This window comes from Gekko japonicus, unplaced genomic scaffold (genome assembly GCF_001447785.1).
Source record: "Gekko japonicus isolate JY-2015 unplaced genomic scaffold, Gekko_japonicus_V1.1 scaffold3835, whole genome shotgun sequence".
In the NCBI taxonomy this organism is placed as follows: Eukaryota; Metazoa; Chordata; class Lepidosauria; order Squamata; family Gekkonidae; genus Gekko; species Gekko japonicus.
In genome coordinates, this window is record NW_015165353.1 from 10,587 (window position 1) to 34,060 (window position 23,474).

The following is a 23,474-nucleotide window of genomic DNA, read 5'->3' on the forward strand; positions in this document are numbered from 1 at the left end:
TAGAAATCAACAGCAGAAATAACATAATAACTGTGGTCATCTAAAAAAAATCAATACATTTTGATGGGTCATCCAGGTTTTCTATACATAAGATTTTTATTTTTTACCTAAGACATGGATATAAGCCTTACGCAATAAAACCCTTTGCAATCTCTTATTCCAGAGGAATAGTCTGTGCTAATCAATGAAAGTAGAATCATTTGGAAAATGTACAGCTGCTATATTTTCCTTCAAGCACAAGGTGGTGCTGTTGGCCAACAAAGCAAAAATGGTCACACAGTAACTTCTCCTTGAAAAATCTACAGCCATTAGACAAAGCAGTATCAAGGAAACAGGCAGCAGCTCTGCATTGCTAGAGAACAGTAAAAAATGTTAGGAAGTCAAGAAGAAAACCCAAGGAAAGAAAGGGAACCAGGTGCTGTACAAAGAACTCCTTTGTGTTTCACTTCTGTTTTGGGGGAAGCTGCAAGAATGCTTAACAGGCAAGTCTGGTCTTTTTCTTTGTATTTCTGCCTTGCTATCGGGGTTTGTGAGTCTTTCCACTATTCAGTGCCTGAAGAAAAGAAAAGTGGATCTCTGGTTGCAAATGTGCTAAAGGATTTGAAAGTGGGTGTGAAGGAGCTGTCTGCTCGTAGGGCTCGGCTGGTTTCTGAAGGCACCAAGCAATATTTCCAGCTGGATCCTTACTCTGGGAATGTGATATTGCAGGACAGAATAGATCGAGAGTCTCTGTGTGGTCAGAAGGATCCTTGTGTCTTATTCTCAGAGATTGTGCTGGAGAATCCATTGCAAGTGCACAGGATTGAAGTTCAGATAGAGGACGTGAATGATAATTCCCCCCAATTCTCTAAAAAGGAATTCCTTTTTGAAATACCTGAGCAGACTCCCCTGAATACCCAGTTCCTTTTGGAGAAGGCTCAAGATCAGGACAACGGGGAAAATGCTGTTCAGAACTATACACTTAGTCCAAATGACCATTTTAGACTGGATGTACACAGTCGCAGTGATGGGATCAAATATGCAGAGTTAGTACTGGAGAAACAGCTGGACCGTGAAGAGATTGCACGGCTTTTCCTGATTCTGTCTGCTGTTGATGGAGGGACCCCAAAGAGAACAGGCACAGCAAACATTATGGTTGAAGTTCTGGACAGCAACGATAATGTCCCTCAGTTTCATCCATCCCTTTATGAAGTGAAACTAACAGAAAACACTCCAAAAAACACACTTGTGACTAAAGTTCAAGCTACTGACCAGGATCTTGGTTCCTACGGAGACGTCACCTATTCCTTCAGCCAGGTGCCAGAAAATGTGCTCAAAGCATTCAATTTAAACCAACAGACCGGGGAACTGACTGTTGCTGGAACCGTTGATTATGAAGAGGAGAGAAGTTATGAGATCAACATCAAAGCCACGGATGGAGGGGGGCTCTCTTCGTATTGCAAAGTCGTGGTGGAGGTTGAGGACCAGAAGAGATTGCACGGCTTTTCCTGATTCTGTCTGCTGTTGATGGAGGGACCCCAAAGAGAACAGGCACAGCAAACATTATGGTTGAAGTTCTGGACAGCAACGATAATGTCCCTCAGTTTCATCCATCCCTTTATGAAGTGAAACTAACAGAAAACACTCCAAAAAACACACTTGTGACTAAAGTTCAAGCTACTGACCAGGATCTTGGTTCCTACGGAGACGTCACCTATTCCTTCAGCCAGGTGCCAGAAAATGTGCTCAAAGCATTCAATTTAAACCAACAGACCGGGGAACTGACTGTTGCTGGAACCGTTGATTATGAAGAGGAGAGAAGTTATGAGATCAACATCAAAGCCACGGATGGAGGGGGGCTCTCTTCGTATTGCAAAGTCGTGGTGGAGGTTGAGGACCAGAATGACAATGCCCCAGAGGTGACCCTCACATCGCTCACGAGCCCCGTACCAGAAGATTCTCCCCCAGATACAGTGGTGGCCCTCTTTCGTGTCACAGATCGAGATTCGGGAGAAAATGGCAAAACTTCCTGCACCACGGAGGCAAGCTTGCCCTTCATGATAAAAGTGTCCGTGAATAGCTATTACCAGCTGCTGACCCAGCAGTCCCTGGACAGAGAAAAAGCCTCAGAGTACAACATCACCATCACAGCTACAGACAGGGGCTCACCCAGGCTCACTTCAACAAGAATAATTAACGTTCAGATCTCAGATGTCAATGACAATGCTCCGGTATTTGAGAAGTCAACATATGAAATGCAGTTATGGGAAAATAACATTCCGGGACTGCTGATAGGGTTGGTCCAAGCCAGGGACCTGGACACAGAGCGGAATGCCAAAGTAATGTATTCACTTTTGCCTGGGAAGGTCAGCAATCAACCTGTGTCCTCTTATGTCTCCATCAACTCTGAAACTGGGAATCTGTATGCCATCCGATCAGTGGACTATGAGCAGGTGAAAGATTTTCATGTGACTGTGAGAGCTCTGGACAGCGGTTCTCCTCCCCTAAGCTCCCAAGTTATGGTCAAAGTTGTTGTCATGGATGAAAATGACAATGCCCCATTCATCCTCTACCCTCTTCAGAATGGCACTTCCCCATCCAATGACCTGGTTCCCAGAGAGGCTGAGGCTGGTTACCTGATCACCAAGGTGGTGGCAGTGGACAGAGATTCCGGTCAGAACTCGTGGCTTTCCTATGAGCTCCTGAAGGCCACGGAACCGGGTCTGTTCAGTGTTGGGGCCCAGAATGGAGAAGTGAAAACCATGAGACCAATTAATAAAAGAGACACTTTAAAACAGAAACTAATCATTGGAGTCAGAGACAATGGGCACCCTCCCCAGTCTACCTCTGCAACGCTAAGTGTTCTGCTAGTGGATGGCTTTTCTGACCCGTATATGAAAATGTTGGATATCCCAAAGGATGCAGTGGTAGAGGAGGAAGACCGTACCCTGACGATGTATCTGGTCATATGCTTGGCTACCATCTCACTCATATTTCTGATTTCCATGGTGGTGTTCGTTGCAATCAAGGTTCAAAAAAGGAGGAAGTTCATAGAGAGCTCTGCCCTGAATTTCCCAGTGGGACCGAATTTCCAGGAGAACTTTGGAGATGCTGGTGCTGGATCCCTTTCCCGGGCTTACAACTATGAGGTGTGCTTAGCTGGTGGGTCCCTGAACAGCGAGTTCAGGTTTCTCAGGCCTCTCTTTCCTGTGTTTTCTGTGGAGCCTGCACCAGATCAAAGGGATTCAATGATTTCAGCTGGTTCCCAAGAAGTTCCCAGTCATGGAGCAGAAAGTGAACACATAAGTCAGGTGAGAGTAATTAAGTTAATATAAAATCCCTAATGGTTCAGTTCCTAAGATAATAATGTTAACAACAATCAAGCGTAACTCTTTTATACAGAAACTCCAGGTGAATCATTGAGATTTATTTCCAGTGTTTCCAAATGTATTTCTCATCATTTCTGCCTGTCTGCTTATGTACATGTTACAGAAATGTACAAAAATTAAAGATCCAGGTTGTCAGCCGTGTTGGTCTGAAGCAGTAGAACAAATTTAGAGTTGGTGAAGGTAGCCATGTTTTTACATTCAGCTATAAAGCTACGACAGGGAAAACTATCAAAATGAGCAACACTTTGTTACAAATTGTTTTATATAACATTATGCAATACTATGTAGTTTGCAAAATACTTGGATTTATAAGTATGGTTTTATATGTATATTTTCTTATAGAAATCCTCTTTTAACGTATTGTTTTATTGAGCTGCGGTGGCTCAAGTGGTTAAGACGCTGAACTGCAGGCTGTGGAAGGTCAGTAGTTCAGCAGTTCAAGACCTGAGTTGCCGCATGATGGAGTGAGCTCCCGTCTCTAGTTCCAGCTCCTGCCAACCTAGCAGTTTGAAAGCAAGAAATTGCAAGTAGATAAATAGGTACCACTTTGGTGGGAAGGTAACAGCGTTCTGTGCACCTTGGTGTTTAGTCATGCCGGCCACATGACCATGGAAACGTCTTTGGACAGCGCTGGCTCTTTGGCTTGGAAACGGAGATGAGCACCGCAACCCTAGAGTCGGATTCGACTGGCTTTCGAGCAAAGGAAACCTTTACCTTTACCTTTATGCCAATAAAGGCTGACTGACTGACTGAAATTTAGAGTCCGGTGGCACCTGTAAGACCCACAAAGTGTCAAACTTTGTTGGTGTTAAAGGTGCCACTGGACTCTAAATTTGTTCTGTTACAAAAATTATAATCTCTGTTAACAATGGTAACCGTGTTTAAAGTTCATATATACATGCAAAATTAGCATAAATATAAGCATATTATATATCAGGTAAATGTTTTGAGGCATGACTCAGACATGGGCGGAAACTGTTTTGCAAGTCAAGCATGACTTCAATAGGAGGAAGGAGAAATAAGATGAACTGGAACAGGAGGCTCCAGGCTGAACTCATCCCAGCAGAGTGAAAAGGAGAAATGAGGAAGGAGCGGCCTCACTTCTCCCCCCCCTCCTGTTTCGAGCGCTTTTAATTTGTTGTCATCCCTGGCCCTCAGTTGTAAGGAGACAAAATATAGGGCTTTAGTCTTAATTTCCCAGCAAGTGGCAGTGTGATCGGTTCCTTCGTTTGCCTTGCATAGAGTACGACAGTAGGAGCCATTTGCTCATTGCTAATTTTAATTAATATTCTTGCATTGTATTTTTGTGTGTGGTGGTGGACATAATGTTGCATGGAGTAACTTTGCAAGTGGGTTCTGAAAGGCAGACTATATTTAGAGATGGATCCCAGTTCAAAAAGTTTGAAAGTCACTGTTTTAAAGGAAAATTTATGATTTGTATAGTTTTCTTATGGTCATACCACAAGATGGCAGTATTGGCAAACAGATCAGATGCAGCATACATTTCAAAAAGAATCCTCGATTTTGAAGCAGGGCTAGCAGAAACATATCAGCAGTTAGAATCTGAAACAAGAGGAAGGGTGAGTGCTGGATGGATTTGGAAATAAAAGATTAAAAGAAAGAAAGCAATCAAAAGACCAGAACAATTTCCTAAGAAATATAAATAATCACTGGATGATACTCAGAACATGGATGATAGCTTCAGGATCAGAAAAGGTCTGTACCTTTTGTTCTTATTCTTGGTGTCTAGAGTGGTGTGTGTCTCTATTCGCTATTCTTTGCCTGAAGAGAAGAAAAGTGGGTCTCTGGTGGCTAATGTGCTGAAGGATTTGAAACTGGGACCAGGGGAGCTCTCTGCTCGCAGAGCCCAGCTGGTTTCCAAAAGCAATAAGCAGTACTTCCAGCTGGATAGCCGTTCTGGGAATCTCTTTGTAAATGAAAAGATAGACAGAGAAGCTTTGTGTGGGAAGGTGGAGCCTTGCTTACTGTTGTCTGAAATTGTGCTCCAAAACCCCTTAACAATCTACATTATTGAGATTGAGATCAAAGATGTGAATGACAATTCACCTGAATTCTCCAAAAAGGAATTTGAATTAGCAATTCCTGAGAATGTTCCTACAAATACACGATTTCCTTTGGAATCTGCCCAAGACACAGACTTAGGTGAAAACACTATTCAGAACTACACACTCAGTGTCAATGGGAATTTCAGATTGGATGTACAAAGTAATGAGTTTGGGAGCAAATATGTGGACCTTGTTCTGGAGAAATCACTAGACAGGGAGAAAGAAGCTCATTTGCGGCTGACTCTCACAGCTGTTGATGGAGGGGTGCCCCAGAGAACAGGCACAATTCAAATAAATATTAATATTCTGGACATCAATGACAACTTCCCGCAGTTTACACAATCTGAATATAAAGTGAAGCTAAAGGAAAACAGTCCTCGTGGTACTCTAGTGTCTAAAGTAGAAGCCAGAGATTTGGATTTTGGTTCAAATGCAGAGATCACGTACTCATTCCATCGGGTACCTGAGAATATAGAACACTTGTTCTACTTGCAACAGAAAACTGGAGAAATCACAATTTTGGGTCCAATTGACTATGAAAAGGAAGCCAGCTATCACTTAGACATTAAAGCAACAGATGGAGGGGGCCTTTCAGGCCACTGCAAGGTCCTGGTGGAAATTGAGGATGAGAACGACAATCTACCTGAGATATCGGTCATATCCGTCACCAACCCTTTGGCAGAAGACTCTCCCCTAGATACTCTGGTCGTCCTCTTCAGTGTCACAGACCGAGACTCCGGAGACAATGGCAGGACCTTCTGCTCTGTGGAGATGAACTTGCCTTTCCTGTTAAAAAACACTGTGAATAATTATTATCAACTGGTGACCCAAAGGCCACTGGATAGAGAGAAAGTCCCTGAGTATAACATCACCATCACAGCTACTGATCGGGGCTCTCCCAAGCTGATTTCTGTTAGAATAATTAGCGTTGAGATCTCAGACATCAACGACAACTCTCCAGCGTTTGAGAAGTCCAAGTATGAAATGCAAGTGTGGGAAAACAACATTCCTGGCCTGCTGATGGGTTTGGTCCGGGCTGCCGATCTGGACGTGGAGCAGAATGCCAAGGTGACCTATTACCTTGTGCCTGGAAATGCCAGTGGTGCTCCTGCGGCCTCTTATGTTTCCATCAACTCTGAGACGGGGAATCTGTATGTCCTGCGATCTCTGGATTATGAGCAGATCAAGGAGTTCCAAGTGACAGTGAGGGCTTCAGATGGGGGCTCTCCTCCACTGAGCTCAGAGGTTGTTGTTCGAGTTGTGATCCTGGATGAAAACGATAATGCGCCCTTCTTCCTCTACCCACTTCAGAACAGCACCTCCCCCTTCAACGAGCTGGTTCCCAAGTCAGCGGAGTCCGGTTACCTGGTTGCCAAGGTGGTGGCTGTGGATGGGGATTCGGGCCAGAACTCTTGGCTGTCCTATGAACTCCTGAAGGCCACAGACCCCGGCCTTTTCAGCATAGGAGCCCAGAACGGAGAAGTGAAAACCCGGAGACCACTGACGGAGCGAGATACCAACAAGCAGAGACTGATTATCCTGGTGAGAGACAACGGCCACCCTCCCCAGACCAGCACTGCAACCCTGAATGTCCTTCCGGTGGATGGCTTTTCAGATCCTTATCTGAATATTGCAAGCGTCAGTCACGAAGCCAGTGAGGAAGACGGCTCCTTGACCATGTACCTGGTGATCTGCTTGGCTGCGGTGTCCTTTGTGTTCCTGGTTTGCATCATTGTGTTTGTTGCCATCAAAGTGCACAAGAAAGAGTCTAGTTTCATCACCGCCCTTCCTCAGTTCCCACCTGCCTTGCCTGAGATCCCAGAAACCGGTGTCGATTCTCAGAGTGGATCACTTTCCCGGACTTACCGCTATGACGTTTGCCTAACCGGTGGATCACTAAGCAGCGAGTTCAGATTCCTTAGGCCTCTCATTCCTGTTTTTTCTATGGGAGACCCAAACATTTCTGAGAATCACAGGATTTCTTCTATCTCTCAAGAGGCTCCTGAGCAAGCAGAAGGCCAAAAACAAAGAGAACAGGTATGTAAATAGCTTGGGTTTTTTTATTAATTGTCCTATGAACTATGAATATTTTAGCGAGGTTAAATGACATCAGAAATACTTTTTTGCTACACTATCAGTCATATTTTTTTTTGGATGAATACTTGTTTCTCTCTGTTAATTCACTGTTTCTCTCCCTATTGGAGGCGTCCATCATGACTTGATAAGTGCCATTTGAGAACAGTGTATGTATTTGCATTGAGTTCATGATATTCACCTGTAGTTCTCCATCCCCTTTAGGAGTGTCCCTATATTATCCCTGTTGTTTTAATTATCAAGCTATACTCCGTGTTGTCAGATCCTCCTGTTCCTAGGACTCCAGAAAGGTTTTTCCCTTGAGCCAAACATTCTTTTGAAGCTGGCCCTTCCTTCTTCTTTGTTGGTCCTCTGCCCCTGTTTCCATTGGACCTCTTCTTCCACAGATCCTTTACTCAGGCCTGTTTCTGAATGCTGGGATTCTTTCTTCAACCCTCCTGCCTCCTGGTCATTAGCTTTCTGACTTTCTGGAACTTATTACCCTTAAGGCTGACTCTTGACTTTGTGAGAAAATTACAGCTTCTCCATGTATGCCAGTATGTCACACAATAAAACTATGAAGTGTTCGTCGTATATTTGCATTTTCATACATTCATATCAGTCAGCCAGTCAGTTAGCCTTTATTGGCATAAATATACATTCATATCCATGTGGATGGGAATACAGGTATTTTAAAATGCGGGTCTATTATAGGATTGCCAGTCCCCACTGGTCACCCATGGGGAGTGAGGGGGTAGGGTTGCCAGTTCCAGGTTGGGAAACTCCTAGAGGTTTGGGGATGGAACCTGGGGAAGACAGGGATCGCAGTGGGGTACAATGCCATAGAGTTCACCCTCCAAAGCATCCATTTTCTCCAGGGAAATTGATCTCTAGTCTGGAGATGAGCTGCAATTCCAAGAGAACCCCATATCTCTGCAACATATTAAGGAACGTTATTTAATTTGACAGTAGGAATGGACATGAATATTTTGTAGTCCCCATTTAGAAGAGAAATGAGCCTATATGGTTCTCTTTGTTTTATATCTTTCCCAGGTTTAGGAATAAATATTAATCTTTTTCCAGATATAACATTCTAATATTTTAAGGTAAATCCAGCTGTGCCTGGTACTGTAATTTGTTAAACATTTGATTTCTTATCTTAGTTGGGAATTCTAATTCTGTTGAATCAACTTAATTCATCTTCCTGTTTTCCACTGATGGTTTGTCTAATGTATAAAATTCCTTATATAATTTATAAACACCCTGAATTATTTTTCTCAGCCCTTCTTCAGTTGTTATCTGTTATTAAAAGGACCTTCTTTTTCTCTTAGTCTGCTAGGTAAGAATTAATTTTGTAAACTTTCCATCTCAAAATGTAGTTCAGTATAAGTTAAATTGTGTTCATTTTCCCATCCAACACATTAATTTTCTTGGACAATCTGAACATTTTGATCTTCCTGTGTAACATGTTCCCCTCCAAGGTCCGGTATTTCTAAAAATAGTGGTTCTCTCTTTCGTTGTTTCTTTTCCCCCTGGTGTTCAAAGCTTTATGGCTGCACATGCCAAAGACGGTTAAAATAGAAATCCCTGTGTTATCATTCCTTTGAAAAAGATGTGCATTTGTTTTTAGTGTATCACAGATTCACAATAGTGTACTTATTAAATCAGAATACCACCCGCAGAGCACAAAGCAAGAGCATTAACAAAATGGCACAGGAACAGAGACTATACAGATTGAGGAGGTCAGGGAAGCACACTCATGCAATCCTTCCAAAAATTCAACTGCAAAGCTCATATAAATAAGACAAACTTGGTCCACTGCCTAAAAGATAACTGTAATGTATCCAGTCCAGACCGCGTGGCCGGCTTGGGCTCCACATGGTCAGACCCAAACGTCGAGCTTCGCTCCAAGAGACAATGGACTATGCGGATCCTAGTCCGCTCCAATCAGGGGGCCTAGGTTCCCGGCCGAGAGCCTATGGGACTCTCGGCCATTGTAAATAACCTATTAGGTAGTAGGGGTGTGTTTTGAGTGACTGTTTCTCGGGGGATATAAGCCGGCCTGCAAGCCGGCCCAGGTCGTCTTGTTCCTGATCGAATAAAGTACGCTTTGCTGAAATCACTCTCCGTCTGCGTACTTTTCAATAACAGATGCCAAGGATGGTGCCAGTCAAACTTTTCTCAAGAGGAAGTTCTAAAATTGGGTGCAACCACAGAAAAGGCCTTCTGTCTTCTAGATACCCACCTCACTTCATAAGGCAAGGGCAGCCAGAGAACAGCTTTGATGATGATCTTCGTTGCTAGTCAGGTTCACTTGGTCCTCAAGGTATCCTGCTCCTAGACACTTACATGTTACTGTGTTTTGCAGTCTGACCTTTTTATTTTTAGAATGTCATGTATTCATTTAACTTACATCAACAATAACTATAGAACTGTGGCTTGATAAACTGCGGACACAATTTATGATGGGAAAAAACCCCACTCCTGTGATGATACGAACAGCACCTTTGTAGTTACCTGTCTCCCAATGCTGCAATATCTAGCAGAAAATGAGATTTTTTCCATTTAATGTACACTATCAGGACTGGATTAATTTCTGAGCATTTGGTTGTTAACTGTCTCTTGAGGGGGTTATGATCTGGCTTAATGCCCTTAAAAGTATGAATATGTTACTTACTTTCCATCGCCGTATATGTGTTATTAATTCTTTCCTTCGTCTGTTTTTTTCATGACAATACATATATTTTTGCATTATATTTAATAAATGTTATTGCAAATAACTTAGACCACCAATTTATAACTTTACCACTCGTTGTCCAATAACCAGGGTAAAGGATAGGCAAAATCCCACTCTTATCTCTTCTTAAGTAAGTCGACCTAATAATATATTAATATTTTAACACCATATAAGGCCAGCCCTTTAAGGCCCACGTTAAAAGGTCCTTGCCCTGTATGTGATGCCCTTTGCAGATCACCGGTGGCACATCTACTGGTCATTCAAAGATAATTATGTTAAAACGCAATGTGCAGCTGTGTAAAGGAAAGCAAGCCTGTGAGCAACCACACAGCACTGAGCCATTCAAAGATTCTTATAGAGTGCTTAAGAGGCAGAAGTAGCAACAAAATGGGTCTGGGTGCTTCCTACGTCTCTAGCATCTTATCTCACAAGGTCTCTTCCCCACATCAAAAAGGGAGACATAAATCTCAGTGGTACACTCTCACAAGGTAGGTACAGACACCACAATTCATAGCAGCAGAACATGTCTAAATGGCATAGCAGCAGAACATGTCTAAATGTCAACATGCACCTGTATAAAGCAATGCATGCCCCCAAATGACCGCTGGATGAAGACCTAATTATACTACCCCAGGCACAAAGGAGGGCAGGGCTGACAGCCAGTCTCTCTCAACACAGGCTGGAGTTCTCTCTCCCCTCTGGCAGCAACAGCTTCCTCAAAGCAAGTGTTCTTAAAATACTTCAGGCAAAGAATAGGGCAGGGCTGAACAACTAGCCACTTTCAGCACTGGCTGAAGTTCTCTCTCTCCTCTGGCAGCCCTACTGGTTTATATAAATCAGGTACACCAGAAGTTTAAAATGTAGAAGCATTTTTACGTCAGATTAGATTGAGATCCTTAATTGAACAAGATAGGTTTAGTTTGAATTGAGAGTTTCCTGTTAACACGGCTGAAATAGCAGTTTAAAAGCTAAAAAAAATCTCCTGGATTGGATGGTATTATGGCATAATATTATAAAGTAATGGAGTAATATTAACTCCTGTGTTGAAACTTTTTAATGAGTCCTTAAGAAATGGTAACATTCCAGTACATTGAACGAGGCAGGAGTAATTTCCATACACAAGAAAGGTAAAGACTCTACAACTGCAAGCTCATACAGACCAATATCATTGTTGAATGTAAATTACAAGAAATTTACGTCCATTCTAGCAGCTAGACAGAATAATGTTATTGGTGGGTATATACATCATGACCAAATTGGATTTATGAAGGGTAGATATTTAGCAAATAATATTTGGAATATTATTTCTATATCGAATTATGTGGAGCTGAAAGAGGTCAAAGTTGGCGTTAATACTACTTGATGAGAAAAAAGCTTCTGACCACATTGAATGGTGTGTGTTTTTGTCCAAAATCTTTGAGGCATTTAATATTAAAAGTAAATTCTTGCATTTTATTAAAGTTGTATATATTGTCAGTCTTATGTCTTCAGGTAAATAGGATATTGCCAGTTCTGATCATGCTTAACTGAGGCACTTTTCAAAGTTGTCCATTGTTGGCTATTTTATTTCTTACTAATATCAAACCCTTGGCTGAATTAATTAGAAGTAAATCAGAAATTGGCTGGACAAGAACTTACAATAAGCTACTATGCAGACAAAATATTGTAACTAATCCTGAGAAATCAATTGAACAAACTTTGATATGCATAGAAGAATATAGCACATTTTCAAGTTTAAAATTAATAAATATACAATGGATTTATCTGCATAGAATTTAGATGAAAATATGCAAAAAGAGATTTCAGCTGCATTGGAGTTGAATTGATCCAAAAGTGCTTGGAGATGCCTGAGTGTTTGGCTTAACTCTAACACAAAATAATTATTATTATCAGATAGTATGGCATCAAATACTGTGTTAAATTTTATTTTGTTCACTAAGATAGTCCCAAAGGTTCTATTCCTATTTCAAAAGATTTCTATAGTCTTCTCTAAAAGAACATTACAAAATTGGCAAAGGGAAATTATCGAATATGTTTGGATAAATAAAAAGACTGGAGGAGAATTAGAAATTCTACAAAGGAAAAAGGAGATTTGGCGTTTCCTAATTTATGAAGTTATATCAAATGATGATATTGAAACAATAAGTGAGTTCATGTCTCAAGAGATGCTCATTGGCTTCTTATTGAACAAGCTGGATGTAAAATTCTTTTGACTCAGTTCCCATGGCACACTGTTAAAACAGAAGAAGTTTAAAAAAGGGTCTTAAGTATGATTACCTCTTAATAAATAATGCCATAGCTGTCTGGTGTCTTGTACAGAAAAAAATGATGCCACAATGATATATATATAAGCAATTCTTTGAGATTATGTCTCCATGGACAAGTTCGATTGTCAATAATTGTATAAGATTTATAGATATGATCAAAAGGGTAAATATTTACCCTAGACAGAAATACTGCAGTAAAACAGTGGGGTTAAATGGTTCCAGGTTTTGAAATCAATAAAAAAGTTAATAAATTCATTGGCAACTGTCACAATTTGAAAAATCAATATACACATAACCTGTTCAAAAAGACTTAATTTCAGCAATATATCAATTTTTACTGACTGATCCCCCATTGGTGTAATGTGCCATTTTTATAAGATGGCCAAAATCATCTTTTTTCTCTACCTGGATTAATATTTTTTTTACTATCGCTATGTCAGCAATTAATGTAGGAGTGAAGGCCAGTCACCATTTGGGGCCAAGCGGGCATTTGGGGGGCCTTCTCCCTGACTGGCACTTGGAGAGAGCCCTTTTTCACCTGCTTCGTGATGTCCAGGCTGGTGGTAGTAATGATTAAGAATTAAATGAATAATTGAATTTAGGTTTAAGTAGGCTAGTCTTTGACTGTTTAGGCCATAACAAGTTTAGCAGGGATAGGGTGGGTTGCTCATTTAGGTAGGTATAAGCTATGAGCACCCTGAGCCATTGGGCATGATTGAGGGCATGTCCTGAACAGGCCATTGCTGGCTAGATGGCGGGATGGGGCTTGGGAAGAAGCACCTGTGGTGCTGAGCAACATCTTCCTGAACCTGGTAGTGGCTTAATGATGCATCAAGGTGGGGACTGGGGCTAGGTACCTCTTAGCACGCATTGTGCAGGTGAGGATAAACAAGGCCAGGGTGGATTTGCCAGGACAAAGACAGCCATAGTTAATTGATTATGTAGATCGGCAGCTCTGAATACATTTAAATAAACGAGTTAAACCCACATTGTTGTCATGAGTCTTCATTTGGTACTGGGCAAGAGGCAACACATTTAAATATTAAGGCTTAGACAAATTAAGTATGGGAGTTGGCTGCATTATCTAAATTGACTGAGCTAATTAAGCTGAGAGATGAGAGGGCTAAGCATGCTTACTTTAATTCTTGGAAGCTTTTTTTTTAGATTTTTGGAATAGAGGACCAGGTATTCAATGTATGGTATCATTTTTGTATGATATGTCTGGATTGATTGTGAAGGGGCAGATGACTGGGAAAAAGAAAATAATCATATATAATATATCTTAGATATGCAAGGTATCTTAAAGTTTGGTAGACAAAATTAGTTTAATTTAGCTGTGATATTATAGTTCTCTGCAGGGCTATTTTTGGGCAGGAACGCACAGGAACGGAGTTCCGGCTGGCTCCCGAGTTGGCCATGCCCAGCAGGAACGCATTAGCATAATAGGCCATACCCAACAGCAGAAACTCATTAGGATTGGCTACATTAGGGGTGTGTGGCCTAACATGCAAAGAAGTTCCTGCTACAAAAAGCCCTGGGTTTTGACAATAAACAAAGTAAACAGAATAAGAAGCAAAAGGGGTGTGGCCTAATGTGCTAATGAGCTGTGCTGTCAGGGGTGTGGCCCAATATGCTAATGCGTTCCTGCTGTTGGGTGTGGCCTATTATGCTAATGAGTTCCTGCTGGGCTTTTTCTACAAAAAAAGTCCTGGTTCTCTGGATACAAGAGTTTACGGCCTTCTGCAAATTGCTTGTTTATAGGCTGTTTATCTCATTGAGTCTAGATTGGGGTTGTCAGGTCCTACCTGGCTGCCGGTGGGGAGCTCCAGGGTCTGTCCCAGGATCTTCTGGTGCACACGAAGCACACGTACCACAATAACATCACCTGGACGTGACATCATCACATCACTGATGTCAGGAGGGTGATGCCCTAGTTTTTGGGCAAAACTCGTATGGTTTGAGCCCAATTTTACCATAGAGTCACCCCTGATGTTGGCGACATGAAGACGTCACTTCCGGTTGATGTCATTACGTCACGTTCGGGGGCATTTGCAGGTGGGGTTTCCTCCCACTGGCCAGCTGGCCAGTGGTGGAAAGGAGTCTGCAAAAGCAGGGGAACCCCCACCCGGACCAGAGGACAGCCAGACGGGGTGATGCCCTAGTTTTTGGGCAAAACTCGTATGGTTTGAGCCCAATTTTACCATAGAGTCACCCCTGATGTTGGCGACATGAAGACGTCACTTCCGGTTGATGTCATTACGTCACGTTCGGGGGCATTTGCAGGTGGGGTTTCCTCCCACTGGCCAGCTGGCCAGTGGTGGAAAGGAGTCTGCAAAAGCAGGGGAACCCCCACCCGGACCAGAGGACAGCCAGACGTCTTTGGAGCCAGGGGCCACCAGCAGATTGTTTTTAGCAGAGTGTAACGCTCTTCAAGGAGCTGCGGTGGCTCAAGTGGTTAAGACGCTGAACTGCAGGCTGTGGAAGGTCGGTAGTTCAGCAGTTCGAGACCCGAGTGTGCCGCATAATGGAGTGAGCTCCCGTCTCTCGTTCCAGCTCCTGCCAACCTAGCAGTTCGAAAGCAAGAAATTGCAAGTAGATAAATAGGTACCACTTCCGTGGGAAGGGAACTGCGTTCCGTGCGCCTTGGTGTTTAGTCATGCCGGCCACATGACCACGGAAACGTCTTCGGACAGCGCTGGCTCTTCGGCTTTGAAATGGAGATGAGCACCACAACCCTAGAATTGGACTCAACTGGCTTTCGAGCAAGGGAGACCTTTACCTTTACCTTTTTAATGCTCTTCAGGGGACATACCAGAGGAGGCGTTTCCAAAGATAGGTGGGTCCCAGACTGCTCAAGGCCTTAAAGGTCATTATCAAAAGCTTGAACCTGGCTCGGTACTCCACTGGGAGCCGGTGTAGCTGGTGGAGCATCAGTAGAATATGTGATGTCCGTGGCGCTTCCATCAGGACTTCCACCGCCACATTCTGGATCAGTTGTAGTGTTCAATAATGAGTGTTCTTAATTTGATACCAGTATTCAGGGCTATTTTTGGGCAGGAACGCACAGGAACGGAGTTCCGGCTGGATCCCAAGTTGACCACGCCCAGCAGGAACTCATTAGCATAATAGGCCACACCCAAAAGCAGAAACTCATTAGGATTGGCTACGATTAGGGGTGTGTGGCCTAATATGCAAAGGAGTTCCTGCTCCAAAAAAAAAGCCCTGGGTTTTGTCAACAAACAAGGTAAAGAGAATAAGAAGCAAAAGGTGGGTGTGGTTGGATGACCACACTTCTGGTAACAGGGGGTGTGGCCTAATATGTGACTGAGCTGTGCTGTCAGGGGTGTGGCCTAATAGGCTAATACGTTCCTGCTGTTGGGTGTGGCCTATTATGCTAATGAGTTCCTGCTGGGCTTTTTCTACAAAAAAAGCCCTGATAATACATTATATACATATATATTACATACATGAAGCCTTAACACTGAATCCAAGATCAGATAAACCTACCCTGGCAGATAAACCTACCCTGGCAGATAAACCTACCCTGTTCCAGCCTCATGCTTGCATTCTGCATTCACTGTTAGCCTTCTAGAAAGCTCTGTTTTTTAGTTGCGAAGCACAGGGGTAAGTGTCATGTGACCCAACACAGCACTCTGGGGCTTGTAGGAAAGGCTCTTAGAGAACTTACCAAGAATGGCAGAATTCTCTACACGGATAGCTGATATATAGTATATTCCCAGGAAGATGGGGGGGGGGATATATATAAATTGCAATTGCCTGCAGAACCACATGCATGCTATGTCTATCATTTATTTTCTACAGTTTGAGAAGTAGACCTTGCAAAAAAAAAACCCCACTATCTGCATAACCTAACGTAGGTGGTGGAAATCTATGGCCTTTCTTCAGGCCTGCAAGAGAAAGAAGACCTTCTTTCATCATACTTTACACCATCATAATTTCTCCAGTGTCACGGAGATTGTGTGCACTGAAAGAAAATAAAACTCAGCTACTAAGAGCCATAAGCGTACATTTTAATGGCCCAGTAGTGGGTCACCATATGGAACACAGAAGCAGCTACCAGCAGAATTCTTGGGACCACAAACTTCATCATGGCTAGGCACTACCATGAACTTTTGTGTTTATACAGAAGAATCTTTTTGGGTAAGCAGGATGATTGGACCAGATATTTCGCTTGTGGGAAGGCCATTACCCATTTCTTTTGAAGTGTGCGTCACTGAATTCCAAACCATCTTTAAAATTTTAGTTTATAAGAAGAGGGGTAAGTTATGAAATATTAAAAGTAGTTCAAGACATATATTTCATGAAATGCTGGTGAATTATAGTTTCTGCTTGTCATAGATTTATTCAAACACAAGGTGGTGCAATTGGACAACACATAGCAAACTTTCAGGGCGTATCAGGTTTCCCACATAGCTCTTGCTGTCACAAAGAAGGGATCTCAAAGAGAAATAGAAGGCAATCGTCCTTGCAGGCATAGACAGAAATTTCAGAAGGAAAAAGCCACTGTATTTATTACTGATAACAGATATAGAAAAAAGAGATTTTCATTGGGTAAAGACAACAAAGCCAGTTCCAGGAACTGCCTTCTTTACAAAGAACCATCCTGTGTGTCAGACGTACCTTCAAGGAGGGTGAGAAAATGGAAATGCATCGCAACAAAAGGCAAGGTTGGTCTTTTTTTCTGTATCTCTGCATGTGTGGGGGGATATGCGAATCCTTCCTGTATTTAGTGCCTGAGGAAAAGAAAAGTGGGTCTCTGGTGGCAAACCTGCTAGAGGATTTGAAAGTGGAGGATGTGAAGGAGCTGTCTGCTCGTGGGGCTCGGCTGGTTTCTAAAAGCAGCAAGCAATTTTTACAGCTGGATCCACACTCTGGGAATTTGTTATTAAAGGACAGAATAGACCGAGAAGGCTTTTGTGGTCAGAAGGACCCTTGCGTCTTGATTTCAGAGATTGTACTGGAAAATCCACTGCAAGTGCACAGAATTGAAGTCCAAATAGAGGATGTGAATGACAATTCCCCCCACTTCTCTAAAAAGGAGTTCCTTCTTGAAATACCCGAACAGACTCCCCTGAATACCCGATTCCCGTTGGAGAGTGCTAAAGATGCAGATAGAGGAGAAAATGGTGTTCAGAACTATACCCTTAGTCCAAATGACCATTTTAGGTTGGGTGTTCAGAGTCACAGCGATGGTAGCAAAAGTGCAGAATTAGTACTAGAGAAACAATTAGACCGTGAAGAGAATGCACGGCTTTTCCTGATTCTGTCGGCTATTGACGGAGGGACCCCAAAGAGAACAGGCACAGCAAAAATTGTAATTGATGTTCTGGACAACAATGATAATGTCCCTCAGTTCCATCAATCTCTGTACAAAGTGAAGGTACTGGAAAATGCCCCCCCAAACACACTTGTAGCTAAAGTGGAAGCAACGGACAGGGATCTTGGATCTAATGCAGACATCACCTATTCCTTCGGACAGGTGCCAGAAAATGTGCTCAGATCGTTCAAGTTAAACAAACATACTGGGGAACTTATTGTTGCAGGAACCATTGATTATGAAGAAGACAAAAGTTATGCCATGAACATCAAAGCCACAGATGGAGGGGGCCTGTCTGCTTACTGCAAAGTCGTTGTGGAGGTGCAGGACACCAATGACAATGCCCCAGAGGTGACCGTAACCTCCATCACCAGCCCCTTTCCAGAAGATTCACCTCCAGATACTGTTGCAGCCCTCTTCAGTGTCACCGATCAGGACTCTGGAGATAATGGCAGAACTTCCTGCATCATTGAGACAAACTTGCCCTTCATTTTAAAAACCTCAGAGAATAACTATTACCAGCTGGTGATCCAGCAACCCCTCGACCGAGAAGGAGTCTCAGAGTACAACATCACCATCACAGCTACGGACTGGGGGTCTCCCCGGCTCACTTCAACAAAAATAATTAATGTTCAGATCTCAGATGTCAATGACAACTCCCCAGTATTTGAGATGTCATATTACGAACTGCCAATAGTAGAAAATAATATTCCAGGTCTTCTAATGGGATTAGTGCATGCCGATGACCTGGACACTGAGCAGAACGCCAAAATTACCTATTCACTTTTGCCTGGGAAGGTCAGTGATCAACCTGTGTCCTCTTACGTCTCCATCAACTCTGAAACTGGGAATCTGTATTCCATCCGATCTCTGGACTATGAACAGGTGAAAGATTTCCAAGTAACTGTGAGGGCTGTGGACAGCGGTTCTCCTCCCCTGAGCTCCCAAGTTATGGTCCGAGTCATTGTCATGGATGAAAATGATAATGCTCCGTTCATCCTCTACCCTCTTCAGAATGGCACTTCCCCATCCAATGACCTGGTTCCTAGGGGGGCGGAGGCTGGCTACCTGGTCACCAAGGTGGTGGCAGTGGACAGAGATTCCGGTCAGAACTCCTGGCTTACCTATGAGCTCCTGAAGGCTACAGAACCGGGTCTGTTCAGTGTGGGGGCCCAGAATGGAGAAGTGAAAACCATGAGACCAATTCATAAACGAGACACCTTCAAACAGAAACTGATCATTGGAGTCAGAGATAATGGTCACCCTCCCCAGTCCACCTCTGCAACACTAAGCATTCTGTTAGTGGATGGCTTTTCTGACCCTTATATGAAAATGTTGGATATCCCAAAGGAAGAAATGATGGAGAAAGAAGACCGTACCCTGACGATGTATCTGGTCATATGTTTGGCTGTCATCTCCTTCATTTTTCTGGTTTCTATGTTGGTGTTTGTGGCCATCAAGATTCAGAAAAGGAGAAAGTTCGTAGAGAGCTCCACCCTGAATTTCCCAGTGGTACCAAATTTCCCAGAGAACAGTGGAGATGTTGATGCTGGATCCCTTTCCCGGGCTTACAACTATGAGGTGTGCTTAGCTGGTGGTTCTCTGAACAGCGAGTTCAGGTTTCTCAGGCCTCTCTTTCCTGTGTTTTCTGTGGAGCCTGCTCAAAACCAGGGAGATTCAAGGATTTCTGGTCACCATGCAGAAGATCAGGTCAGTAGTCAGGTAAGAAGAATTGATTTACCATAAAATTAGTGATAATTGAATTCCAAAATTATTGATATTAGTGACAGTTCCGTGTAACCCAATCATACTCCAACACCACTGAATCAGAAGAACTGAAACATAAATGTTCGTAGTTGCACTCAACTAAGAACACTTATGTCTGCTTTTTTTCCTGCTTTTTGCACATACAGAGGGCTTTAACATTAAAGATGAATATTCACTATGTAAAGTGTTATAATATAACTGCCAAATTAGTATAAATGGAAGCCAGTTATACTGACTGCATGGCTCATGGAGAGCCACATTTGTAATTAAACAGTCACCTGAGTGCTGTATGCCCTGTATGCCACCTTACTAACCAAACGCATACAATAAGATATATCGATTAATATTAAATATGTAACTATGTCTGTAACCTTTTCAGTTAGCAGAATACCTCCGAGCCTGAAAGGTTCTCTCTCCCCATCACTGTTGATGGTTAGGCAGTCCTGGAGTATATGGAGGGAAAGGAGGGCTTGCAAGGCAAACTTATGACACATCAGTATATGCAAACTTTCAAGTTCTTCAGAACTCTTTATTAGCAAGGTTGTGCGAAAAAACAAAAATGCTTCCATAGGTCAAAAGCAACTTGGGTGCTGTAATAAGAGTACGAAGACTGCAAAGATTTGTGAGGGGTTGTTAAACCTTTCTATCTCTAACACGAGGCCTGCAGCTCAGGGAGACTCCCATTTTAGCCATCCTCCAATGACAGCTGTTTCAAGAAAAACCTCAGAGAAACGCCTGCCGGCCACTTGCACCCCTGGGCAATAGCCTTGCCCTCCTTCCTGAAAAATGTGGTGGGTTCCACATGGGGGAACGGTGTTCAGAAGCACCACAAGTGGCATGTGAAAGAGCCACAGAAGGCTCACAAGCCACTGAGCAATGCTCCCTCTAAGCTGTGGAGTCTTGTGAGCAAAAATTCCACTTTGTGGGCGACTGTCATTAAAGTTGTGAGTGAGCGATTGGGCTACTTCATAAATTAGTTTGCTCTGGAGCCATCCTTCCTGAGTGAAGACAAAGATGTGTGAGCCAGAGGCTAAAAAAGTGTGAGCTAGCTCACACTAACTCAGCTTAGAGGGAGCACTGCCACTGAGTATCACTGATTTAAGCAGAATGCATACTGGCTTACCGTTTATGCAGTGGTTCTCAAATTGTGGGTTGTCTAACTGGTCAGTTGCAATGCCAGAAGGGAGGCAGAGGGGAAAGGCAAGGTGGAAGAGGCACCCGTAAAAATGGATGAAATTTCCTTGTCTTCCCATTCAGTGGGGAGTCACTCCGCCCTTTATCTTTTTCATTTTGGGGGCAGAAGTCTGCTTCGTCAACCACGGCAGTAGGAGCCACTCCACATGCTGCGTTTTTACATATACTAATAATTTGGTGTGTGTAAACGAGAACTTTGAACACATTGATTGGGCGGGTGTGATTGGATGCAGTTGCATTTCAAGTAGGTGTGCATTTTATATGCATAAAGTGCAAACATGGCTGAGAGATCTTTATGCAAACCATTGCTCACGATTGCTATGTATTAATAAATCTTCGAAATAAAACGTTTTGTTCAATAGTAACTTAGATGAGAGTCTTCCATTGTGTGTACATAGGGGAGGCGGAGTAGCAGAGGATGACTTTGCAGGGGGATTCTAAAATCATAGTAAGATAGCAGTCCAGCTGCCCCCCAAAATTTGAGAATTGGTCCATGAATAAGGCAAAGGTAAAGCAGTTAATAAACAGACATGCAGCTTTCATGGTTTTCTTCTGGTGAAACCACAAGATGGCAGTATTGGCAAAGAGATGAGCTGCAAATGGTATTTCTAGCATTTTATTTCTAGCAGCTCAAGCAGAAATCTAACAGGCACTCTGAATGCAGAGGGAGGGAAGGAAGGTGCTGGACAGACAGGAAGATTCAAGAATAAAAAGCAATGGAACATAGAAGATCAAAATTAATTATCTCAAAAAGATAAAATATCTCTGGATAGTACCAGGCTGCTTCCTGAACCACAGATTCCTGACCATGTCTGGCATCATGGACAATAACTTCAGGAAAGGTCTGTACCTTTTGTTCTTATTCTCTCTGTCTGGAGTGGTGTGTGTCTCAATTCGTTATTCTTTGCCTGAGGAGAAGAAAAGTGGGTCTCTGGTGGCTAATGTGCTGAAGGATTTGAAGCTGGGACCAGGGGAGCTCTCTGCTCGCAGAGCCCAGCTAGTTTCCAAAAGCCATAAGCAATATTTCCAGCTGGATACCCATTCTGGGAATCTGTTTGTAAATGAAAAGATAGACAGAGAAGCTTTGTGTGGTGAGATGGACTCTTGCTTACTGTTGTCTGAAATTGTGCTCCAGAACCCCTTAACAATCTACAGCATTGAGATGCAGGTAGAAGATATAAATGACAACTCTCCAGCATTTTCTCAAACTGAACTTGACCTGTCTATTCCTGAGAATGCTCCCACAAATAGTCGATTCCCCCTGGAACCAGCCCAAGATAGAGACTTGGGCAAAAACAGTATTCAGAACTACACCCTCAGTCCTAATGAGAATTTTCAGCTGGAAATTCAAAGTGGCAGGGATGGAAATAAAAATCTGGACCTTATTCTGGAAAAACCACTAGACAGGGAGAAAGAGGCTCATTTGTTGCTGACTCTCACAGCAGTTGATGGAGGGGTGCCCCAGAGAATGGGAACAGTTCAAATAAAAATTAAGGTCCTGGACAACAATGACAACCTCCCGGAGTTTACACAATCTGAATATATAGTGGGTTTGAAGGAAAATAGCCCTCCAGATACTCTGGTCTTGAAAGTGGAAGCCAGAGATTTAGATTTTGGTTCAAATGCAGAGGTCACTTATTCTTTCCATCAGCCGCCTGAGAGAATAAGCAACTTGTTCCACTTGCATCAAACAACAGGGGAGATCACTGTTGTGGGTCCAGTGGACTATGAAAAAGAAACCATTATATGAAGATCAAGGCAACAGATGGAGGCGGTCATACAGGCCACTGCAAGGTCCTGGTGGAAATTGAGGATGAGAATGACAATGTACCTGAGATCTCTGTCATATCCATCGCCAGCCCTTTGGCAGAAGACTCTCCTCTTGATACGTTAGTTGTGCTTTTCAGTGTCACAGACCAAGACTCTGGAGAAAATGGCAGGACCTCCTGCTCAATGGAGATAAACTTGCCCTTTCTGTTGAAAACCACTGTGAATAATTATTATAAACTGGTAACCCAAAGGTTATTGGATAGAGAGAAAGACCCCGAGTATAACTTCACCATCACAGCTACCGATCAGGGCTCTCCCAGGCTCACTTCAAGAAGAACGCTTAGGGTTTTGGTCTCAGACATCAATGACAACTCTCCAGTGTTTGAGAAGTCCAAGTATGAAATGCAGGTGTGGGAAAACAACATTCCCGGCCTGCTGATGGGTTCGGTCCATGCTGTCGATCTGGATGTGGAGCAGAATGCCAAGGTGACCTATTCTCTTGTGCCAGGAAATGCCAGTGGTGCTCCTGTGGCCTCTTACGTTTCCATCAACTCTGAGACGGGGAATCTTTACGTCCTGCGATCTCTGGATTATGAGCAGATCAAGGAGTTCCAAGTGACAGTGAGGGCTTCAGATGGGGGCTCTCCTCCACTGAGCTCAGAGGTTGTTGTTCGAGTTGTGATCCTGGATGAAAACGATAATGCCCCCTTCTTCCTCTACCCTCTTCAGAACAGCACCTCCGCCTTCAATGAGCTGGTTCCCAAGTCAGTGGAGGCCGGTTACCTGGTCGCCAAGGTGGTGGCTGTGGATGGGGATTCGGGCCAGAACTCTTGGCTGTCCTATGAATTGCTGAAGGCCACAGACCCTGGCCTTTTCAGCATTGGAGCCCAGAAT

At 43.2% G+C, this 23,474-nt stretch overlaps 2 protein-coding genes and 2 pseudogenes across 2 annotated transcripts; all 4 read left to right on the forward strand.

The window, feature by feature from the left end:
* The first annotated feature begins 463 nt into the window (after positions 1 to 463).
* On the forward strand, positions 464 to 3,314 carry LOC107109879 (annotated as a pseudogene).
* A 1,742-nt stretch (positions 3,315 to 5,056) lies between these two features.
* On the forward strand, positions 5,057 to 7,483 carry LOC107109880 (protocadherin beta-16-like). The gene has a single exon (XM_015410591.1). It carries the CDS (start codon positions 5,057 to 5,059, stop codon positions 7,481 to 7,483), a length of 2,427 nt encoding a protein of 808 aa, XP_015266077.1.
* A 9,688-nt stretch (positions 7,484 to 17,171) lies between these two features.
* On the forward strand, positions 17,172 to 20,019 carry LOC107109882 (protocadherin beta-16-like). Its single transcript, XM_015410592.1, has 2 exons — positions 17,172 to 19,571; positions 19,996 to 20,019. The coding sequence occupies exons 1-2, from the start codon at positions 17,172 to 17,174 to the stop codon at positions 20,017 to 20,019; spliced, it is 2,424 nt and encodes an 807-aa protein (XP_015266078.1).
* Positions 20,020 to 21,630: 1,611 nt separating this feature from the next.
* LOC107109883 lies at positions 21,631 to 23,474 on the forward strand (annotated as a pseudogene).